Consider the following 17,520-nt stretch of genomic DNA (forward strand, 5'->3'; position numbering starts at 1 on the left):
TTAATCCATTCCGGCAAATAGTTCTCCCGATTCCGGGAAGAACATGTGTTGTTAGTTTGCGGGAATGTCTGCGGTGGCATGAATCGCATGAATCACGGCCGGATAAAATATATCCCCATTAAACTGGAGGCAGCGGCCAGCGAAAGTGAAATGTTCCAAGATGGATATATAGTCCGAGACATAGATTATGCGGACCGACAAGATACAATGGTGGAAAGTAGAGTTTATGGGCTGGACAACAAGTAGCGTAGTTGGCATCCGTATTATTAGGATAAAGGGGTGCCTAAGCGCATTTAATCATACATTTTTTAAATCAAAACATAAAACAATATTCTGTATTTCTAGAAATTCCCTATTCCAAAATCATTTCTTTAACATTGATCCTTGGATATACATATATCCCCATGCCGTTTATCCTCTACTTCACTGACTAAACGTATAAACAATGTTGTTTGTTTACAATCCCCATTCGAAAGGAGGAAAATCCCAAAATCGAAGAACCAAAACTGAATATTGAAAAAAGAATTGAAAGCGCTATGTGAGATATTCCATCTGGCCGTGTAATAAAGATCCGCGGGGTGGCGGGGCTTACCACAAGAAAAAAAAGAAAATAAACTATGCCGCGCGGAAAGGGAGGGAGAAAAGAGGGAGTATCTTAAATATAAAAGAATATAATAGTGGGGGAATGGCAAAACGAGGCACTTATGTACTTAGAGCGATGTGAGAAGTAAAGTCGAGAACTCGCAGAAACAGACACACTCGACCACTTGACATTGATGGGTGAGGATTTTCAGGAGATCCCACAGAGCATTCGATTCGAGTGGTGTCACTGGGCCCCACAATCAGTCCCTCCACGGCAAACAGCTCGTAAAAGCCCAGAAAAAACCGATGAAGTGACATCAGCCCTGTGAAATTCTTGCTCGTTTCATGTTCAAATTTCGTTGGCCAAAAGCAACAGCAGGAACGAAATTTGGCCAATACCAAAATTGTCTCTCAATTAAGTTTCAATTGGCACACAATAAGCCAAAAGCAAAACCAGGGCAAGTCAGTTGATAAGGCGAACTCTGGATGCTCTGCAAGGGATATGAAAGATATAATATATATAATATTATAATATAATATAATATTGTTAAGGAAAGCAAATTGTAACTAAGTATCGAACTTTCTAATATTAATAACCATACAGTTGAATAAATTATGAGATAAGAAAAAATGTTAGATATAAATATATCTGGTAAATTAAGATATTTCTAAAACAAATTCTATAATTTGGAATACTATAATCTATATACATTATATTTTCTAAAAAACACTTTATAGTTTATATTATAGTACAGCAACTTTTTGAACTTGGTAAGGGCAGCCAGTGAAACTGAGCAAGGTTTCAATTAAAATTGAAGTCGCGTGGCGATTAGCGCCATTATCCGATATCCGCAATCGCAGTGGGCGCAGTCCAAGTTTCCGGTACAGCCCCACATTCCACTCATTAACACGCAGCGAAAAAGTGGGTAAATATTGGTGGTAATTAAAATACGAACTTCATGGCACCTGTCTTTCCAAGAATAACTGTTCTTACATTCCTAAAAGCTTAATTTTGTTATTAATCTGGGTTATTTTTGTATTTCCTGGTAATATTTTTTTTCAGTGCTCGCTGAGGTCACGTCACCCGTGGATTCGGCGTTCGTTGGCCTTTTTGTGTTGTTTTTGCCGCCGGTCTATTTATTGTTGCACTGTTTTCTGGGCCATAAACATTGGACTCTACAAGAACAATAAATAAGAACATATATGTTCCCATAGGAAACGTGGCTACAGAGAGAGAAACCGCACTATCAATTTGGGAATTTGATGTATTAAGGAACTTTTATGCTTTGATGGTATGTTGGTGCTCAAATTCTTAGAGTTACTTATTAATTGTTGTGATGTGTCGGCCACACATCCCTTCTAAAACCTTTAAGAACCATCATACATTCAAAAAATTAAGTATTTGTTTTTAAAAAATAGTTAAAAGCTGTTTTAAATCATTCAATAAGGTAATATTTATTCTGAAAAATAGATTTTCCTGTGGGTACTCAATTCAGGTACGGATAGATGGGTGGTTCTACATCCACCCGGTCCACTGGGCGAACGTGCAACGTCTGCCAGAGACTCCTCTTGTTCGCCTCCGGTTTTCCCGGTTTCCCGCGGCTCTTCTGCAGATCACTGTAGGCGGGCGGTGGGGGATTGGAATTCCGGCTGAGAAGGCCTCGATTCCGGCGTAGAATTCTGCGGCCAGGCATCCGGACTGGAGTCAGCCAGCGCAGCTGCTCCAGACGCCGCTTGTGGCGCTGCCGGAGAGTCCGGGAGGCGCAGTACGGACGGACAGTGATGTAGAAGAAAACCTCGATCACGGAGAAAATGCTGAAGCCCATGAAGAGCCCCAAAAGGCCGCCAGTATTAGCTATAAGAAAGATATCATGGAAGTCTTTACATTAGTATAGCATTTAAACATTTAACTAAAACTTTACGCGCAATATAGCTAAATATTTTTAATAAATTCAAAAATATAACCAATAAATGGTTTACATATAATATCTTTCTACTAGAAATTATTCATTCATAAATCGTAACATTGGATGTTAGTATTATAATATAGTAAGTAATATATTAATTATAAAAAAAATGTTCATAAAATATTAAAAAAATTATGCTCAATCCATATCAATCAATACAAAGCCATCCATACACAATGGAAATACATAAATAAGAAAATATGATCTTCATTTAAAACTTCTTTGATTAATTTTTAATATACTCCGCCAATCATTACCATACAAAATACTCACACAGGAATTCGGTAAAGCCAAACATTTCCGACTTGGTGGTGCTGCGGAATATATTGGACATGTAGTAGAAATGCAGGATGGAAATCTCGCTGGCGTTGCTATATGGTCCGTGGAAAATATAATCGGGTAGGTTCATGCCGGCCTGGAATCGGGGATCCGAGACAATCGAGGCCGTCGAGAGCGTTGCCTTGTAGGTGAGTTCAAAACAGCCCGGCCAGCAGCTTTCGCAGGATAGGTTCGTCATCGAGGACTCGATCTCCGTTTGGACCCGATCCGTGCACTGGTTGTCGTTGGGTCCACAGACCCTGGCCAAGGGATCGATCCGGGGCAGGTAGTAGAGGACGCAGCTGCATTCCCGGAGCAGCAACTTGGCCTCGCACTCCAACTCGCAGTTCTTGCGCGAATATGTCCGGTAGTAGGCCAAATCATTCTCGTCGGAGAAGAGGCAGCGACGCACCGATTTCTTGATGGATCGTATCGTGGGCAGGGCATCTTCGTAGACCGGTTCGATGGGGATCCGGGCCTCTCGTCCAGCTGTCACCACGAAGCCATAGTTGCTCACCTTGGGCAGTTCGGCAGGATTGTGGACAAGAACCTTAAAATGCAACATTTTTAAAAAAAATCTATAAGAAATTATATTCCTTAGAAATTATTTATTTTTAAGAACACAAACATGTATATATTTATGGTAAAATGCTAAATTAAAAAAATATATAAATCAAATTCGTAACATAAAATCATATTATCTATTATAAATACATCCGGTATTTTTAAGAACCCAAATATCTATACATATATGTATGGTTTATTTTTACTGACTAGTGATTTATTGACGATAGCTACGTTTCTGACTTTGATATAATAATATAATGATAATAAAGAAATAATATAATAATAATACAATAATAATATAATATATATTATATAATATTCACTCCACAGTCTCACCTTGAACCCCACACTCATGGACTTGGTGCAGTAGTACTCCGCTATGGAGGCGTTCAGCACGACGGTCAGACCCATCCGTATTCCGGTGCCCCCCGAGGTGCGCGGATAGTAGAACTCGGGCAACTTGCGGGCATAGCCCTTCTCCGGGGTCCAGTCGATGGGCTCATAGCGGGAATTGGGCTGAGCCGGCTCCCATCTCACATCGTCGCTGTAATTCCGGATGAGATACGATGGATCGAGGGCATTGAAGTTGCAGCACAGGCCATCGTCCGTCAGGATCGAGGTGAAGAGCAGGGAGCACTCCTCCGCCCGCGAACCAAAGCTGCAGTACAGCAGCATCTTCTCGCACGGCTGGGCCACCTCCACCAGGATCGCCTTGAAGTACTTCCAGGTGCCGATGTAGGAGATGGTCGTATCCCCGCCCTGGTCGCACAGACCCATCAGCAGGGAGAAATTGGTGCTGCTACGGGGAATACTATCCACCTGACTGAGCAGCGCCTGGTTGAGATTACAGATCGTAATCGCCGGAAAGGGCATGTTGCTGGTCAACTTCTGTTTGGCACTGGTCGAAATAATTATGGGCGAAGCGCTCCACTTCACGTACACGTTGGAGATGAAAAACCCGGAAAGGATAACCACCAGCACAAAGGCGATGCCGAAGAAGACCCTGAAAAAAGAAATAGGAATCGATTTTATATTCTAAGGCTTGGAAAATATTTATTTTGAAAATAAGAAAGCTGGGAGCCACCATGTATTGTCTATATGTATATATAAAAATCTCTTTTAATTTTTAAGAATCGATGCAGAGCCCAAACCAGTAAAGATAAAAATTCCATGGTTTTACTATTGTTGGTTTTTGCTAAGATCTGATTCCTTTCCAAGTGATCCCAATCAGCTCCAAATAAATATTTGTTCATGACTTACAATTAGTTATTGCTACACAGAGAAAACTATCTAAGAACATTGTTCTTGAATCGAGAACATTGTTCTTGAATTGAGAAAATTTTTTCTTGAATTGAGAACATTTTTTCTTGAATTGAGAACATTCGTTCTTAAAAACCGTGTAAGTACATTTTGGTATCAATATCAGAACGAGATGGTGAGAAGAGAAAAGTTAAATTGAGTTTATTTAACAACTTTTTGATAAGTATACACTAAGAACTGAACTAATAGTTTATTTGTACATACAATGTACTTAAATACCGCCAATTCAACTTTATTCGAGCAAAATAAAGACATTTTTAACTTAAAAATGTCGTTCTATTTATAAGAACATTTTCAACTGAGATGAGAACGTCAGAATTTTCTCTGTGTAGTATGTAATTTTTGTATAATACAAATAAAAACAAAAAATTTTGAAATCCGTTGATATAGTGACCTGAGAGATCTGTGTCATGTTTACACTTGAGCGATGACCCCTTGCCTAGCTCAGTTAGACATCGACATCGGTACGACACACAACTACAAATTATTTTGGAATACAAAAAGTTGAGAAATTTTTCTAAACGAAACAACAATTCAGTGAAATAGGCGCGTGTAAAATTTATAAATTTACGCACACTCAATATGGAATCCGAGAATAACACATACTCGTGGCTCTCTAATACCGCGGCCATGACAAAATCTCCATCTCCCGAAATAAATAATTTCAAGCCGGTTGTAAAGGAACTCCAAGCCATTTCGAAGACCATATATGCTAAGGATAAATTCCCTCCCGTGTGTCCCTACTGCGGAAGGCAAATGTCCATATAGAATCCATATTATCGTTTCGGGATATGTATAAAGTTCGTAAACGTTTTGGACAGTTTTTTGGCTCTATTGTCGTTTTCAATTTCGTTCAGTCTTTTCAAAATGATATGTTTAGCCCAAAATTAGAAGAACCTGCAGAAGATTCGTATATGTAAGTTACTATAAAACCATTAACCGTTCCGGAATGGTGATGCTCTCCTCGGCGATGTACTTCAGGCCATGGAGAGTGCTGTTCTTCAGGTAGTAAACCACACTTCTCTTTATCGCCGCACAGCTACAGATGGTATTCTCCTCGTCATCCGATCCGGAATCCTTTTTCCACATCGAGGAGCCACTGGGACGCCGCCTGCTGTCCGTCAACTTTTTCATGATGCACTGTATCCCGACTTTGGCGGATCGGCAGTATTTATAGAGGTCACTGCCGATTCCACTTGCATTTCCATTGCAGTCATCAGCTTTAATCATATTGACCCTTGGCAAACAGAGTCGTCCATTCGCTGTGATAACTACCAAATTGATTTTGGCCACTCTTGCAATCCGCAATTTTCGAAAATCAAGCAGATGGCCAGAAAATACGAGTGCATGGCAGCATAAGCAAAGTTTACACTTAAATGTAAACAAGGATGCACGCACAGTCGTCACTCAAAGAAATTTTTAGTTGTGAATAAAAAAAATGAAAACATCTACATTATTTCTATCAATTAGGTGAGTTTCCTAGCTCATATAGAACTTTTCATATAAATAATTTCGATTGGGTCTAAAAACGGAAGAATTGCAATCAGGTCTCGCATATTTCATTTAAATTTACAATACGTTGATCTCAAAAAGTTCTGTGTAGTAATCGCAAAATGGATAGTTAGCTAGAAGCAACATCACATGGCAAAAGCTACATTAAACTAAATTGGTCAAGATGATTTATCGCCACCAAATGTTCTAGCAAATATTAACGCACACACTGTTGCAAAATTTATTTAATGGACATCTTTCGTGTGCCAGTTAAGTACTTCATAAACAATTTCAATCAACCAAGCATTATTGACCACTCATCCATTAGCTTGGTCCGATTTATTGCCAGATATTTTCATTTTCATTCGTGGTACGTGGGCATACAAGTGTTTCATACAGTTTTGATTTCCATCTTCAAAAAAAATTCAAAATATATCTTAAGAATAATTCGTCTCTTAGTTGTATATTTACATAAACCATATGTATCCTCTTCAAAATTTCATTCAATAAAAGAAATATAATTCAAATTTCTGATTACATTCATTCTGCAAATCATATTTTAAAAAAAACCGAATAACATTTTGAAATCTTCAATTACTTTCATTCATTAAGCATAAGCATCAGTAAGCTTAAAAACTATAAAATTATCCAACTTACTTGTATATTTACATAGTACATTTACATGTTCTTCGAAAAGTTAATTAATTTAATGCAAATTTTAAATTTCATTGAGTTTCATTCTGAAATATATATATACATATAAGAAAATTAAAATGTTTTATCTTTGTATATCACTGCATGTTGTATTAAAATTTCATGCTTTTTCAAAAAAAAAACCAATTATATTTTAGTATCTCTTTTAAGTTTCAAAATGTAGAAATTAAAAATGTTATATTTTTAATTGATTCTAAGGTTTGGGAAGTAAAAATCCAGTTTGCATACATATGATAATCTCTTTTTCAGTTTAAAACAAAATTATAAATAACACCAACCATTCACAGAGCTTGGCTAACCCTAAAAATGCAATGTCATGGCTAATTAGGATTGAACTGAAAGAAGTCCACGTTGAGATCTAGAATTGCTTCCGCGTTGGGCGTTTCCTTCATGGTTAGGGCCTCCACGGCATTGTCGCTCGCATGATCGTATCCATGATTTACAGTTGGAGGAGCAGCTGCCACCGGCGGCTGCATGAGATCGCTGACATTCCTGAGTAGGCTCTCCTCCGATGGCGGATGAAGTTGCCCGCCCGCGGACAGATTCAGTCGCTGCGCAGCCTCGTCCGTGAGCGGATCGTCCAGCGACATGCTCAACTCGGCGTAGACCACCAGATTACGGGCTCCACCGCCGACGCCACCGGCAACCAGAGCTCCACCCTCTGGCTCTGGCATGGGAGCCTGCGGCGATTCCATGGCAGACATATCCAGTGCATACTGACCCTCGGGTATGCCCAAAACTCGTGCAACCCGAGCATTTACGAAGTGCAAACCTGAGGTATTCCGTATTAGCCGCTGGCTACGCAGCTGGAGCTGCTCCACAAAGTCGTTCAGTTCGTTTAGGAAGAGATCGGAGCGCTGCTCCTCGCTGAGATGCGAATGCCGCTGCAATTGGGCGGTTAGGAGGCCAAAAAGCGAAGGCGTTGAGGTAGGAGGCGCACCTGCTGCAACAGCTGGCGGTTGCTCGCCAAGACGCGGCATGTGCTCCGGGAATTTGACATAGTGACGCTGCAGCCGGCGACCCAGAAATATCTTCCCGCATCCGGGACAAATGGCATTCTTGGGCACGGCTCGTGGTGTGGGCGGTGTAACAGGTTCTTGGATGCTGCCGTTAGTCTTTGGCTCGGGCATGGGTGCCCGGTAGTCCTTGTCCCGCAAATCTGCAACCAGCATCTCAAACATCTGAGCAGAACTGGGCTCCACATTGGGAGCACTAATCACGGCTGCGGGCTGTGGCATGGAACCGCGCACCTGGCGACCGGAACGAGTGCGGTGTGGCTCAGGAGCGGCAGGTTTCTCCTCCGCCGGCGAATGTTTTTTGGGCGCGGGAGTTGTGATTACCACTGGGCTGGCCCTCTTCAGGGGTCTTCCCACTTTGGCCGGCGGATTGTGGACATTTTTTGCCGTGGGCGGACGAATTCCCATACCAATAGGGTCCGGGCAGCGGTAAATGGTCATCTGCTGGGTCACTGCATCCGTGCGAATCACCTGATTGCGCTTTCTGTACAGGATTACTGTGTGAATAAGTTGGGCTGCCTAATTGAAGAATGGCTACTTACCGATCAATGACTATGTGATCGTCCTTGGACAACTTGTGCAGGCTGCAGGCCAACTTGCAGAGAGTGTCTTCACGCTGCGAATCCTCCCCAGAATCGGGCAATCCGTCAAGGGGCGCCGAGTTTGCTGCAGGATTCCTGGCCGCCTCCTGTCGATCCTCCACAATACCGGACTTTTCCGGCAGCGGCTGCAGGCCGGCCAGGACCAACGGGTCCTCCAATAGATGCTTCATTGGCCACTCACGTTTATAGCACCAAACAAACAAAACAATTTGTATTTTGGTGCGTTAGTGTGACCGTCGCTCCTGGCGGAAAACCAACTATTCCACTGACAGTTATAATAATAAAATACTTTAAATATTTTAGCTAATTATTTATAAATGCAAAACAAAATAGATAACTCAAATACAAGAATTTAGAAAACAATAAACTTAGTGTGCAGAACTCAAGATCCAATCGCGACTAAATTTTATTTTGTATCGGTTTATTAAAATAACCACAAAAATTTTATTAATTATTTTTAATAACGTGACAATTCACAATGTTCTGAATCAACACAATTAGTTGTTAATTTAGTTTTCTTCAAAAATATGTATTTTATTTGTGTTTTAACAAATCAAATCTAGTATTAAATACAAAAGTGCATCGGACTTCCGACCTCGCGACGGTCACACTGAGTGTTTGCATTTACCTTTTCCTTTTTCCGGGAAATTTGATAGGACGCGAAGATCCTGAAGAGAAGAGCATGGCCGCAAAATCAGGGGTTATCAACGTGCCCTGGCAGCGGCTCGGGGACCGGTTCGACCGGCAGTTTCCGTCGATAAGTCGGCCGGAATGCATCGGCGTCTGCAGCATCGACGCTCGCCGGGATTATGTGGACGACGACAGCGGCGCCAGCTATTTGGTGGGGCCACCGTGGCCCCCATTGCCATTCGATCTGAACGCTGGAATAGCGGATGTGATCCGTAAATCCGCGGATTTCGCGGTCAAGGATCTGGAATTCGCGCTCATCTACATACAGCACCACAAGGAGCAGCTACTCCGCCCGCTGAAATCTGTTCCGGGAAGCTTGGGCCTGGACATTGACTTTGTAACGCTGCGCGGCATTCTGAGGCAGATCATGTGCATGCCATATGAGCGTTATCGCGAATTTCGCATCAAGGCCACACTCCTCAACGGCAGCGTCTACATGGCCAAGGAGGAGACGCCGGAGCAGCGGCTGGAGAACGAGAACATGACCGAGGCCGAGAAGGACATGTGCTCCTGGGGCTTCAAGTTCGAGCAGTATGTCACCAGCGCCCAGGCGCAGGGCAAGCCGGTGACCAATGTGCCGGTCAACGAGGCGGAGGAGTTCATGGGCATGTTCCGTGGAAAGCTGGCCGGAATGAGGCTGCTCTACGGCGCCGAGATGGACTGTGTGGACAGCCAGGTGCCGGTGTGAGTATTCCAGGCATGCATTCGCTAATTGGTTGCAATCTAACAACTTCAAATTATCTCATCCCCTTTAGAGACTTCAAAGATCCCAAAGTGCTGGACTCACTGACTTTCGTGGAGCTAAAGACCACCGCACACAATATGAACTCCAACCAAAAGCGCAGCTTTGATAACTACAAGTCAGCCAACTGGTGGAGCCAGTCATTCCTTGTGGGCATAAAGAAGATCTATGCGGGATTGCGCGACAATAGGGGCATGGTGCAGGAGATCAAGGAGTTCGATGTCCGCACGCTGGCCCGCAACAAGCCGTGGAACCCATCGGCCATGGCCTGGTTCCTGGAGCAGTTCCTGCGCAAGCTTAAGGAGCTGCTGGTGGCCATTGACGATCCGTTTGCCGTGGTCCAGGTGACTTTCCAAAACAGACGGGCCAACTACGAAGTGCTGCACGGAGCGGAACACCAAATTCTCCCCGACTGGTATCGCGACATGCTCAAGGCGGGATGAACTGCCAAGTAGCCGATCCACCAAACAAGGCATTTATATTAATCACTTAGGTCTAAGAGTATAATAGAAAAGAATATGTTTAGGGAAAATTTTCAAACAATTCGAAACGAAATGAAAGCATTCTTTGATATAAAACTAGACAAGCTTGAGGCAAGGTTTAATAAATGTTAAAAATACTTTTAATTGTTTTATAAATGTAAGTATTCTTTATAAAAGCCAACTTATGTTTTCAGATCTAATTTGACAGACAAATGTGCGAAATATGCAAATAATTAAATTACAAAATATGTATAACTATTGCATTTAGACTTTAATGATTCTCTTACGAAATATATGTACAATTTAACTTAGAGCCAACACTGAATGCACTGATCACTTGAGGTCGTTGGTCTCCAGAAGGGGAACGGCGCTTGGTTCCAGTTTGCCGCTTGTCGGGCCAAAACGACGCCTGTCCGGCGGAGTGCCCGGTGAACTAGCGAACCCGGTCATTCCAAATACTTGGCTGTTGCTGCCGCTGCCGCCCAGGGATTCGCGTTTCTCGATCACGCAGTCAAAGAAGCGGGATAGCTTCACGGCATCGGTGGTTCCCGCGGCCAGACTACGGATGTCCCGGCAATTCAGCCAGATTTCCTCGGCACCACATTGGTCGGCTAAGATATCAAAGGGAGTGCATTTTACATATTCCTGGCCGACAAATAAATGACTCACCTATACCGCCTGCCTTCTTCAACGACGTCTTCGGATGCCGCTTCTCGTCGATGAGGTCCAGCTTGGTGCCCATGACCAGAATGGGCGTTTGCGTTGCGCCCATGAACTCCTCCATGTCGAATCGGATGTGCCCGTCGGCGCCGGAAGTGTTCGAGGAGAAGCTACTCAGCGGGGTGGTTGGCGATGGGGGCAGGGAGCTGCCCCGCGCCTTGTACGTATCCTTGCCCTCCTTGTTGACGATCTCGTACAGCCAATCGAGCAGCTGCTCCTGCGACTTGCCGTTGGTAAGGTCGTGCACCAGAATGATTCCATGGATGCCCGAGTAGAAGACGCTGCGGGTGTTCTTATGGCTCAGCGATCCTCCCACATCGAAGAGCTCCACGAAATAAGGGCACTGGCGGGCAGTTCCCTCCTTGAACTCGTGGATCCTCACCTGAATGTTGCAGCCCACAGTCCAGCCAGGTCGGATCAGCGACTCGTTGTGGGCGATCAGGTGCGTCAGGCAGGTCTTGCCCACACCTGGTGAGGGAGGAGCCGATGCTCGGCGGGATAAGTGGGCGGTGGATATTGATCGGAGCCGTTTGTGGCCATTATTTACCCGAATCTCCAACGACAATAATTCGCACTCGATTGTTCATCGCCATGGTGTAGTGTGACCGTGCCTGCCCTTTTCAAATATGCCTCTAACAAAAATACTAAAGTAACAACTAACCAAATATAACAGTTGAAAAACTAGAGTTAAATTTTCTTAATACGAATTATTAATCAATCTTATCCTTATCGACATTATAAAAATATTTTATTATTGTTTTTTTTTTTTTCAATTATGTAGTGGTTTAATTTTTATTTTTGGTGGCCCACAAAGGGCTCTAAAACAATCATCTATACAACGATCTAAGACCGGTATAAAGAAGTACTTTTGTTAACTAACAACAAAATATATATTTTCTCCTTGTTAGTTTTAACTAAGTCCCACTTAGTATATTTTTGCGGGTCATCTGGTATAAGCAAACCGTCGCTCGACGGTCACACTGGTTAAAAAGCTTAAAAAAAAACACTTGGCAAAATTCAGATAATAAACAAAATCAAAAATAGTTGAATTTCGAGGAAGATGGAATATGAAAGTGTGCTGATCGTGAAGCCGGAGGTGTTTATCTACAAAATACCGCCCCGTGCGAGCAATCGAGGCTATAGGTGAGTCGACAAATCGGAATGGAAAAACGGTGACTACTTTTTTTCGCCCCTTTCTTAAAGTCCAAAAATTGAAAGTTTTTCGTGCATTTCAACGCCCCCACATTGCACACACATATATATGCACGTATGTAAGTGGGTGTATATATATTTATTTATCGTGTGTGTTTGGGGGCTGCAAGGAATGCATTAATTATGCTTTTTAGCCAAGGTTAAAGGCACCCCGACTCGTTGTTGTTGTTGTTCCCGTGCCTCTGAAGTTCAATTCCAATTGATTTTTTTTTCCGTGCAATTATTGTGTTTGAACATTTTTACTTACACGTATCCAAAGAAAAAAAAAAAAGGGGGAAAATAGAAAAAGCTCCGCTGGCGTGTGTGTAATTGTTGCTATTGCTGCTCTCTTTGTTTTCCCTTTGTTGCTGTTTATTTCACAGTTAACTGCGCTCAGGTGAGCAAATCACACAAATTAATCGAATACCTCGAGTGTGGGGTATTACCAAAAGAGTATATCCCTCTGAAACCCCATTGATTAGTAGACTGGTGAGATAGTTAGTCTACGAGAACCACATTTTACCGGGTTTTCCTAGTACAATTTATAGCATATATACCAAGTAGTAAATAACCATTCATCAATTATGTATCTCTATTGTATGAGATATGTTGGTATATTATCGGCTACATGTACGATCCCCATTGCATTTATCATCTCAGAATCATAATGTAAGAACATTTAAAATCATCATGATGATCCCATTTGGAGCATTATTATAGGAATCGTGTTAATATTCCATATTCTGCATAGAACAAGTATCTAATCCTTATAACAGAGACAATCCGAAGATAATAAAATTAATATTCAACATTCTGAATAAAACGAGTATCTACTCCTGATAACTGAGACACTCCGAAGATAATAATATGAATATTCAATATACTGAATAGAACAAGTAAATACTCCTTATAACTGAGACAATCCGAAGATAATACTGTATATACATATATTTTTACTTACAATAGGAAATTGATAATTTGCATAGGAAACAAAAAGATAAAGCAAATGTCGGTCATGTTCTGCAAGATTTATATAGCTGAGTTATATGTAAATGAAAGTTGCACTATCATAGTTTTTACCACTGCCGCAGAAAATGAAAATAATGAAATGTTTAGTTTCTGGTAATTGATTTGCCATTGTTCAACCTTCACAGGGCGGCAGACTGGAACCTAAAGGAGCCCACCTGGACGGGCAGGATGCGACTGGTGGCCAAGGGCACCGCCGTCATCCTGAAGCTGGAGGACAAGACCAGTGGCGCCCTGTTCGCCAACTGCCCCATCGACACATATCCCGGCGTGGCCATCGAGGCGGTTTCCGACAGCTCCAGGTACTTTGTCATCCGGGTGCAGGACGATAATGGGCGATCGGCGTTCCTTGGCCTTGGATTCGGCGATCGATCGGACTCCTTCGATCTGAATGTGGCGCTGCAGGATCACTTCAAGTGGGTGAAGAACCAGGAGCAAATCGAAAAGGAGAAGACGGAGCCCAAGCAGGAGCTGGATCTCGGGTTCAAGGAGGGCGAGACCATCAAGATCAACATGAGGATAACGGTAGGTCCAACTGCCAGGGATCTAAGAAATGCATTTAAATTGAAAGCCATATAACTATATTATATCGGGATATTAACCCTTTACATGGGTCAAATCCTAAACCGATTGAAAACACAATCTAAAAACTCTTTAGGGAATGTTGAAAATAAAAATAGATTTACTGTTTGCCATTTATCAGTCTCAATTACGTTGTTGTCAATCTTTTTAAAATGCAACCTTTCATTTTTAACGCCATCTAGATGAAGATGTGCTCATTCCTTTCATTCTGTCGAATCAGCTTACATATCTCAACTGCTGAAATTTGATCATTATGATTATGGTTTATAAACGAAAGAAGAATGTGGTTTTGAGCTTCAAAAATTGTTCACTCAATTTAAGATAAATTGTCCCCATTATTGTTTTAGAAAAAGGACGGCTCCGAGGGACCCTCGCGCACTGGCAAGAACAAGGGCTCATCAGGCGTCCTGCCTCCGCCGCCTGGCGGTCTCGGCAAGATTGCACCACCACCGGCCGCCGCCGCAGTCACGACGGTACGGCAAAGTCCCGGCGTCTCGCCCGCCCACAGACCCGCCGCTGGAGGATCCGAATGGACCGACTATGCATCCGCCGGGTGAGTGCTTACAGGCGATTGCTTACTCCGTGGAAGCCTAATTTCGCGTGTACGACATTCACATATGATAACATTGGCTTAAAATGCTCCTCTCCTTCTACCGCGTGTGCATCGTAACCGCGAATTCTTCAGACTTTTCATAATAATGCTATCTTTACATACAGTTTGTATATAAATATTATTAATTTTAATAAAAAATTCCCTTTTTCAGTGGCAACCAAGGACAACAGAACTCGGCCAATGCCAACTGGGTGCAGTTCTAGATAGACATCCTCCTGTTCCTGCTGCTGCTGCGTCTCTACCCCCAGAACTTTATGTTTAAGACTCTTCAGATGTTTTTTTATTCACCATTTTTTGCAAGCTTATTATTTTCGTTTTAAATACGACCAAAAGATTGAACAGATCATTCAGCATAGGCGTCACGCGTTAAAGTTAAAGTTTTTTAATTAAATTGAAATTGTGTATTAGTTTCCCCGTCCACCACTTGTCCTCTTCTCATCTCCAATTTTGCGTCCCGCTCTAATTGGTGGATATAGATGAAAGTGGGACAAGTTCTCAGTGGGCGGGGATTGGTAGCAAACTATTTAGCCTGGTTGTTAATTGTATAAATGAAGATAACGATAATTTGTATGGAAACTATTCTAAAATGTAATTTGTTAACGTCGAGATAATGCAAGTAAAAATGCAAATTAAGTTTAAATCAAGTTATATACGAACACACGAACACTGCAAAAACTAAACTAAAGTGAAATATTCAAATTTTGAGTACTTACACACGAACATACACGCACGTGAAAGGACATTCCGCAGTTGAGAGATAGGACGCATTACATACCAATTTAATTTATTGTTAACTCTCCAAATACCCCCTGATCAACTTGTTTCACACCTACCTTAAATGGAATACATAAAGTTATACAGATCTATCAACCTGTTCCCGTTTTCGACTTCCTTTAAATCATGTGAGATCGAAATTGGTTTAATCAAAAATAGAAAACACGAATCGATATGCCATAGATCGTGATTTGTTAGCCGTTTTACTATGCCGAATGCAATGTATCGAAAGTTCAATTTACAAATTAAAACATAGTAATTTCGATCCCACAAATCTTGAAAGAATAGCAATCGGGAACACGGTAATATATTTTTTTTTCTGTTTAAAAGTGACACATACATGCATAGCAATTAAGTAAATCAAATGAATTATATATAATATACAATATGAAGAAATATCCATATGTATTTAATAAACCACATAATTGTAGAGAAGGAAATCTTGCTAACTATGAATTGTTGTTTGATCCCCAAGAAATTGCCCCCACTCCCAAATCATTATCCTACAACTATGCTAGACGAAACTCTGTGTTCCGGTCACTTGCTTCTGTTGCTGTTGAAAGATTATCAAAAATCAGAAAAACTATAAAAAAAAAGGAGTTCTATTTGTTCCATAAATGTTTATAATAAGAGCTGCATCTGGCACACATTTTCATCGCTTTATCTATGAAACCCCTATCACATTTCTACTGGAGACAGCGGGTTTCGTAATATTTAATAGGTATCTTTGCTGTTTTTTTTTTTTGTAATTTTCATTTATTTTTAATGGATGTATATCACAAACTATGGTTATTATTTTTGATTTTGGTATAAATAAATGTTATATTCGGAATTTCTAATAGCCCATCATAAGTATCTCAAATAAAATCGATTTATTCTAATTAAAAACAGGTATATATATCCGATTGAAAGCTTTAACCTTTTAAAAACTGAACTCTTCAGAATTTAAGCGAAAACTTATTTTTCAAAATATAACATCCTTCGATAAGAACGTTACTTATAGTTGTGAAACGTGCTGTTTTCATAGATGGTGGAGAGTCCCAGAGCTCCAGTTTTTTTTCGTTGCTCATTTGAGATAACCTTCGAAAGTAACATATTCGCCAGCTTTGAGCAGTCAACAAACGAAACATAATTTACATGAAAATAAAATTATATACACATACATATATATATATACAAGATATATACAAAGTGTAATTAATATTAATGAAATACGAAATAAAAATAGCAATGAATTTCAATGTGAAATTGCAGAGGCTATTTATTTCATTGAAAAAAAAAAGGGATTGGAAGTTTAAAAACTAAGCTGTTTTTTATTTTCCTTTCAGTAAATAAATATTTAATGCTGGTCTCTAAATAAATTTTCACTCCCCTTGCTGAATAAAAACAAAATTTATTTTAATTTTCTTTGTTTTTTCATACGTTTTTATTTAACTTACAATTTTCGGGTTCCTTGTAGTTTGTTTTGTTCCTTTTTTAATGATTTTCTTTTTTTTTCAATTTTCTTATGTATTCTTTTTTTTTAAATAATTCATTAGGTTTTAGTACATATAATTACAACGAATTATTTTCATAGGACTTTTATTTCCGACTCTCGACTGCCGCTTGACTTCGCGCCGGTATACAATTGATTTAGCCAGCTTTCTGTTCCTTCTTTTGCTTCCGGATTGTTCATTACTCCATATGCCGAACTACGTGGATCAATATTACATCATCGTATGCTATTCATATACATAGCTATACATAAATATATGTTGTGTATATGGTATAACCTGGCTAGCTTGAAGTTACAATCACCACAGATTGTTCATCATAGTATTCATTTGGGGTTTAGCGACCTCTATACCTCGATCAAACCATTGGCATTGCAGGCTCCACTTCGCCCGTATAGTTAGATCAATTTTCGGGGAACTGGTTTTACAGACCTGGAACCAATCAATCAGCAATGGTTTGATCGAAGTTCTTCGTTTCTGCTTTATTCACCCTCGTTCAGTTATGGGAATACTTTCATCGTTTTAGATTAGATTTTGCAAGGTGGAATTTAGTTTTCTGTTTCGGGGGGAAGACACCACATAGATATAGCATCTTGAGCTGCGTTAGGACTCGAAAATTGGATGAAATGA

The 17,520-nt window shown here is 41.0% G+C and overlaps 5 protein-coding genes across 5 annotated transcripts; 2 read left to right on the top strand and 3 right to left on the bottom strand.

The window, feature by feature from the left end:
• Positions 1-2,069: 2,069 nt before the first annotated feature.
• Positions 2,070-5,888, bottom strand: LOC119557056 (pickpocket protein 28). Its single transcript, XM_037869604.1, has 4 exons — positions 5,695-5,888; positions 3,771-4,437; positions 2,823-3,417; positions 2,070-2,437 (listed from the first exon to the last, which is right to left on the bottom strand). The coding sequence occupies exons 1-4, from the start codon at positions 5,886-5,888 to the stop codon at positions 2,070-2,072; spliced, it is 1,824 nt and encodes a 607-aa protein (XP_037725532.1).
• A 657-nt stretch (positions 5,889-6,545) lies between these two features.
• Positions 6,546-8,807, bottom strand: LOC119556550. The gene is made up of 2 exons (XM_037868834.1): positions 8,518-8,807; positions 6,546-8,459 (listed from the first exon to the last, which is right to left on the bottom strand). The coding sequence occupies exons 1-2, from the start codon at positions 8,745-8,747 to the stop codon at positions 7,280-7,282; spliced, it is 1,410 nt and encodes a 469-aa protein (XP_037724762.1). The 5' UTR covers positions 8,748-8,807; the 3' UTR covers positions 6,546-7,279.
• A 381-nt stretch (positions 8,808-9,188) lies between these two features.
• LOC119555807 (decapping nuclease DXO homolog) lies at positions 9,189-10,635 on the top strand. Its single transcript, XM_037867426.1, has 2 exons — positions 9,189-9,951; positions 10,023-10,635. The coding sequence occupies exons 1-2, from the start codon at positions 9,260-9,262 to the stop codon at positions 10,450-10,452; spliced, it is 1,122 nt and encodes a 373-aa protein (XP_037723354.1). The 5' UTR covers positions 9,189-9,259; the 3' UTR covers positions 10,453-10,635.
• Positions 10,583-11,855, bottom strand: LOC119555808 (rab-like protein 3). The gene is made up of 3 exons (XM_037867427.1): positions 11,759-11,855; positions 11,161-11,679; positions 10,583-11,102 (listed from the first exon to the last, which is right to left on the bottom strand). Exons 1-3 carry the CDS (start codon positions 11,802-11,804, stop codon positions 10,825-10,827), a joined length of 843 nt encoding a protein of 280 aa, XP_037723355.1. The 5' UTR covers positions 11,805-11,855; the 3' UTR covers positions 10,583-10,824.
• Positions 11,856-12,174: 319 nt separating this feature from the next.
• Positions 12,175-16,580, top strand: LOC119555811 (NECAP-like protein CG9132). Its single transcript, XM_037867429.1, has 4 exons — positions 12,175-12,354; positions 13,557-13,953; positions 14,358-14,563; positions 14,775-16,580. The coding sequence occupies exons 1-4, from the start codon at positions 12,272-12,274 to the stop codon at positions 14,824-14,826; spliced, it is 738 nt and encodes a 245-aa protein (XP_037723357.1). The 5' UTR covers positions 12,175-12,271; the 3' UTR covers positions 14,827-16,580.
• Positions 16,581-17,520: the final 940 nt, after the last annotated feature.

Source organism: Drosophila subpulchrella, chromosome X (genome assembly GCF_014743375.2).
Source record: "Drosophila subpulchrella strain 33 F10 #4 breed RU33 chromosome X, RU_Dsub_v1.1 Primary Assembly, whole genome shotgun sequence".
Classification (NCBI taxonomy): domain Eukaryota; kingdom Metazoa; phylum Arthropoda; class Insecta; order Diptera; family Drosophilidae; genus Drosophila; species Drosophila subpulchrella.

Coding starts and splice junctions, on each gene's coding strand:
- LOC119555807 (XM_037867426.1), top strand. CDS start 9,260: ATGGCCGCAAAATCAGGGGTTATCAACGTGCCCTGGCAGCGGCTCGGG. Junction 9,952..10,022: donor GTGGACAGCCAGGTGCCGGT/GTGAGTATTCCA, acceptor CATCCCCTTTAG/AGACTTCAAAGATCCCAAAG.
- LOC119556550 (XM_037868834.1), bottom strand. CDS start 8,747: ATGAAGCATCTATTGGAGGACCCGTTGGTCCTGGCCGGCCTGCAGCCG. Junction 8,460..8,517: donor GATCACATAGTCATTGATCG/GTAAGTAGCCAT, acceptor AATCCTGTACAG/AAAGCGCAATCAGGTGATTC.
- LOC119557056 (XM_037869604.1), bottom strand. CDS start 5,888: ATGAAAAAGTTGACGGACAGCAGGCGGCGTCCCAGTGGCTCCTCGATG. Junction 4,438..5,694: donor AGCATCACCATTCCGGAACG/GTTAATGGTTTT, acceptor TTCTTTTTTCAG/GGTCTTCTTCGGCATCGCCT. Junction 3,418..3,770: donor CCATGAGTGTGGGGTTCAAG/GTGAGACTGTGG, acceptor TTGCATTTTAAG/GTTCTTGTCCACAATCCTGC.
- LOC119555808 (XM_037867427.1), bottom strand. CDS start 11,804: ATGGCGATGAACAATCGAGTGCGAATTATTGTCGTTGGAGATTCGG. Junction 11,680..11,758: donor TATTGTCGTTGGAGATTCGG/GTAAATAATGGC, acceptor CTCCCTCACCAG/GTGTGGGCAAGACCTGCCTG. Junction 11,103..11,160: donor GAAGAAGGCAGGCGGTATAG/GTGAGTCATTTA, acceptor TTGATATCTTAG/CCGACCAATGTGGTGCCGAG.
- LOC119555811 (XM_037867429.1), top strand. CDS start 12,272: ATGGAATATGAAAGTGTGCTGATCGTGAAGCCGGAGGTGTTTATCTAC. Junction 12,355..13,556: donor GCGAGCAATCGAGGCTATAG/GTGAGTCGACAA, acceptor CAACCTTCACAG/GGCGGCAGACTGGAACCTAA. Junction 14,564..14,774: donor ACCGACTATGCATCCGCCGG/GTGAGTGCTTAC, acceptor TCCCTTTTTCAG/TGGCAACCAAGGACAACAGA.